General features: G+C 42.0%; 1 protein-coding gene across 3 annotated transcripts in view; it reads left to right on the top strand.

The window, feature by feature from the left end:
• The window catches only part of LOC310873619 (ras-GEF domain-containing family member 1C-like), a gene marked incomplete at its 3' end in the record, with an annotated part of 65,988 nt that overhangs the window by 51,246 nt on the left and 12,242 nt on the right, over positions 1-2,500 (top strand). For all 3 annotated transcript variants that reach the window (XM_083786152.1, XM_083786151.1, XM_083786153.1), the window contains exon 5: positions 245-457. In XM_083786152.1, coding sequence (XP_083642278.1) covers positions 245-457 — 213 coding nt within the window. The remainder of the gene's footprint in view (positions 1-244; positions 458-2,500) is intronic.

The raw sequence follows: 2,500 nt of genomic DNA, 5'->3' as shown, positions 1-2,500 counted from the left end.
CTGTTTGTGACTAGGTGTACTCTAGGTGTACTAGTGTAGCTTTGCAGCAGTTGCATCTGCCCGTGTGAAAGCAGCATAACGTTGTTGTGGCAGGATACGAATGTCTGTACCCCCCCCCCCCCCCCCCCCCCCCCCGCTGTGCGCACCAAACTACATGGGCAGGTGCTCCTTTGAGTACTAGCCCAAAATAATAGTGTGCACCCCTGTCCATAACGCTCCGCTCCTCTCCTCTCCTCTCCTCCAGGCGTACTGGAAGAGCCTGAATCAGCTGCTGCAGACGTTGGGTCAGAAGCTGGCTCGGGTGAGCCAACAGGGCGAGGAGAGCGTGGTCAAGGTCTCCTCCATCTCTGACAAGCTGGCAGCCTTCAAGACCAAGTCTCCCCCCATCCAGAAGGACATGCTGTCCATCTGCAACGATCCCTACACGCTGGCACAGCAGCTCACGCACGTGGAACTGGTGAGGAGGGGAGGGGAGGGGAGGGGAGGAGGATGGAGAGGAGAGGAGAGGAGAGGAGAGGAGAGGAGAGGAGAGGAGAGGAGAGGGGATGAGAGGAGAGGAGAGTGGTTGAGTCGAGAGGTAAAACTGAGGTTAACCCTTGGCCTACAATTCACGGAAAAAACGGAATTAATTAATCAGTTATCGCGGGGTCAAAAGAGCAAAAATTAATATTTTTTCGCTAATATCACTAATGTTGGATGTAATTTATCAAAAAACGGCCGAAATCTGCGTGATCGTGCGCTATCGTGCACGCGCGCCGTCTCTATGTGCGTCGCTGTAAAAAATGTGATATTTTGCGATCTTTTGGGGTTGATTTGAGGTTAATTTGACTTAGTTATGAAAAATATAGCATTAGCTTAGCAATCCGGACCAGCCAAGCTATTGACTAGGGTCAAAATACTACAGGATGTTGTTGATCGTTGAACCGGAAGTGACTTAGGAAGATCCGTCTATTTTAGCCAAAATCAGCATAATGGTGCTTTCCCGCCATCTGGTGGCGATTCGAGAGAATACATTTGCAATGAATGAAAAAAAAGAAAACATCTCTTCAATCCACCAGATCTTTCTTGTATGTTAAAACGATGAATTAAAAATATGCCAATTTGTTACCCAAACAAAAAAATTGGGACTGGTAGTCCAAGGGTTAAAGGATGGCTTCACCACTTTTCAACCTATCTTCATATAATTGGTCCTCACTAATGATTGTGGTAAAATTGCAAAAAGAAAACTAATTTACTCAGTCTGTGTCTCATGTGGAGGGCTGTGGGCAGTACCGAAACCCGTCCCAAGTAGGCCGGTGGCCAACTGCGACTATAGTTCTAGTATATGTAGAAATATATAAATAACAAAAAACAAAAAAAATCGTTAGGCAGATGTTTTCTTTCAAACACGATTAAAAAAAAAGAAATGTCACTGGAAGACGTGTTTCTTTCTTTCAATAATTTTATTTTTCCTTTTTATACAAACCGACACATGACCCACATATACATACAGACTAACCGACATACCTACATACATACATTATACATACATACGTCCATACATCATCTTCTTCTTACTACTTACATAATCATTCATGTAGTTTTAGAAATCATAAAGCCTTTGTTCTTAACATGAATAGTTCCTTAATTTGCCAAACCTCTTGATAATATTTCTGCGTATTCTACTCCCATGTATTCCACAACTGGTCCCCAAACCAAGAAGAATCCATCCATGTCTCCTTGGAGAACATGTGTGAGCCGTTCTAGTGGGAGCAGCTGTAGAACATTATGGAGCCAACTCGATACAGATGGAACAACATCCCCAATCCAACATACGTAGTATTGACAACCTAGCACAGTACCATAGTATATTCAGGATTCTCTTAAATCTGTTAAATTCAGGAGTCGTTGGGTGTAAGCCCAAGATACATTGTAGGGGATCCAGTTCGATCCTTAGCCCTATTATAGTAGAAATTTCGTTCTTCACTTCCTCCCAAAATTTTTGGATTACTGGACAGTGCCACATTAGGTGTACATACGTGCCCACGTTTTCTTTACATTTCAGACATGTACCAGAGCAGTCTTTATCATATTTGCTCCTTTGATATGGAGTAGTTTGTAGTTTATGTATAATCTTGAATTGGATTTCTTGAGGCTTGTAGTTGCAACATATCTTTTTACTATTTAACATAATTTTTTTCCATTGAAGGTCATTAATTGTAATTTGTAAGTCTCGTTCCCACGACTGCCTGCTGATGTTGGTATTAACGTTCTTTATGGAAATCAATTTTTGATATATATAACTTGTTTTTTTTTTCTTCAGCTGGCAGACCTGGTGAACAAGTCTCTCAATCTGCTCTGGTCCATGTCCTTCTTTATACTGGGGTATAGAATTTAGATAACTTCGAATTTGTAAATACCTAAAGAAATGTATCCGGGATAACCCATATTGATCCTGTAGTTGTCCAAAAGACTTCAAGGTACCATGCTGGTATAGATCATTTATCACCTGAATTCCTAC

This window comes from Protomyctophum parallelum (genome assembly GCF_964188405.1).
Source record: "Protomyctophum parallelum genome assembly, chromosome: 16".
Lineage (NCBI taxonomy): Eukaryota > Metazoa > Chordata > Actinopteri > Myctophiformes > Myctophidae > Protomyctophum > Protomyctophum parallelum.
Note: the sequence above shows the minus strand (reverse complement) of the source record. Positions and strands in the feature narration are given on the sequence as shown.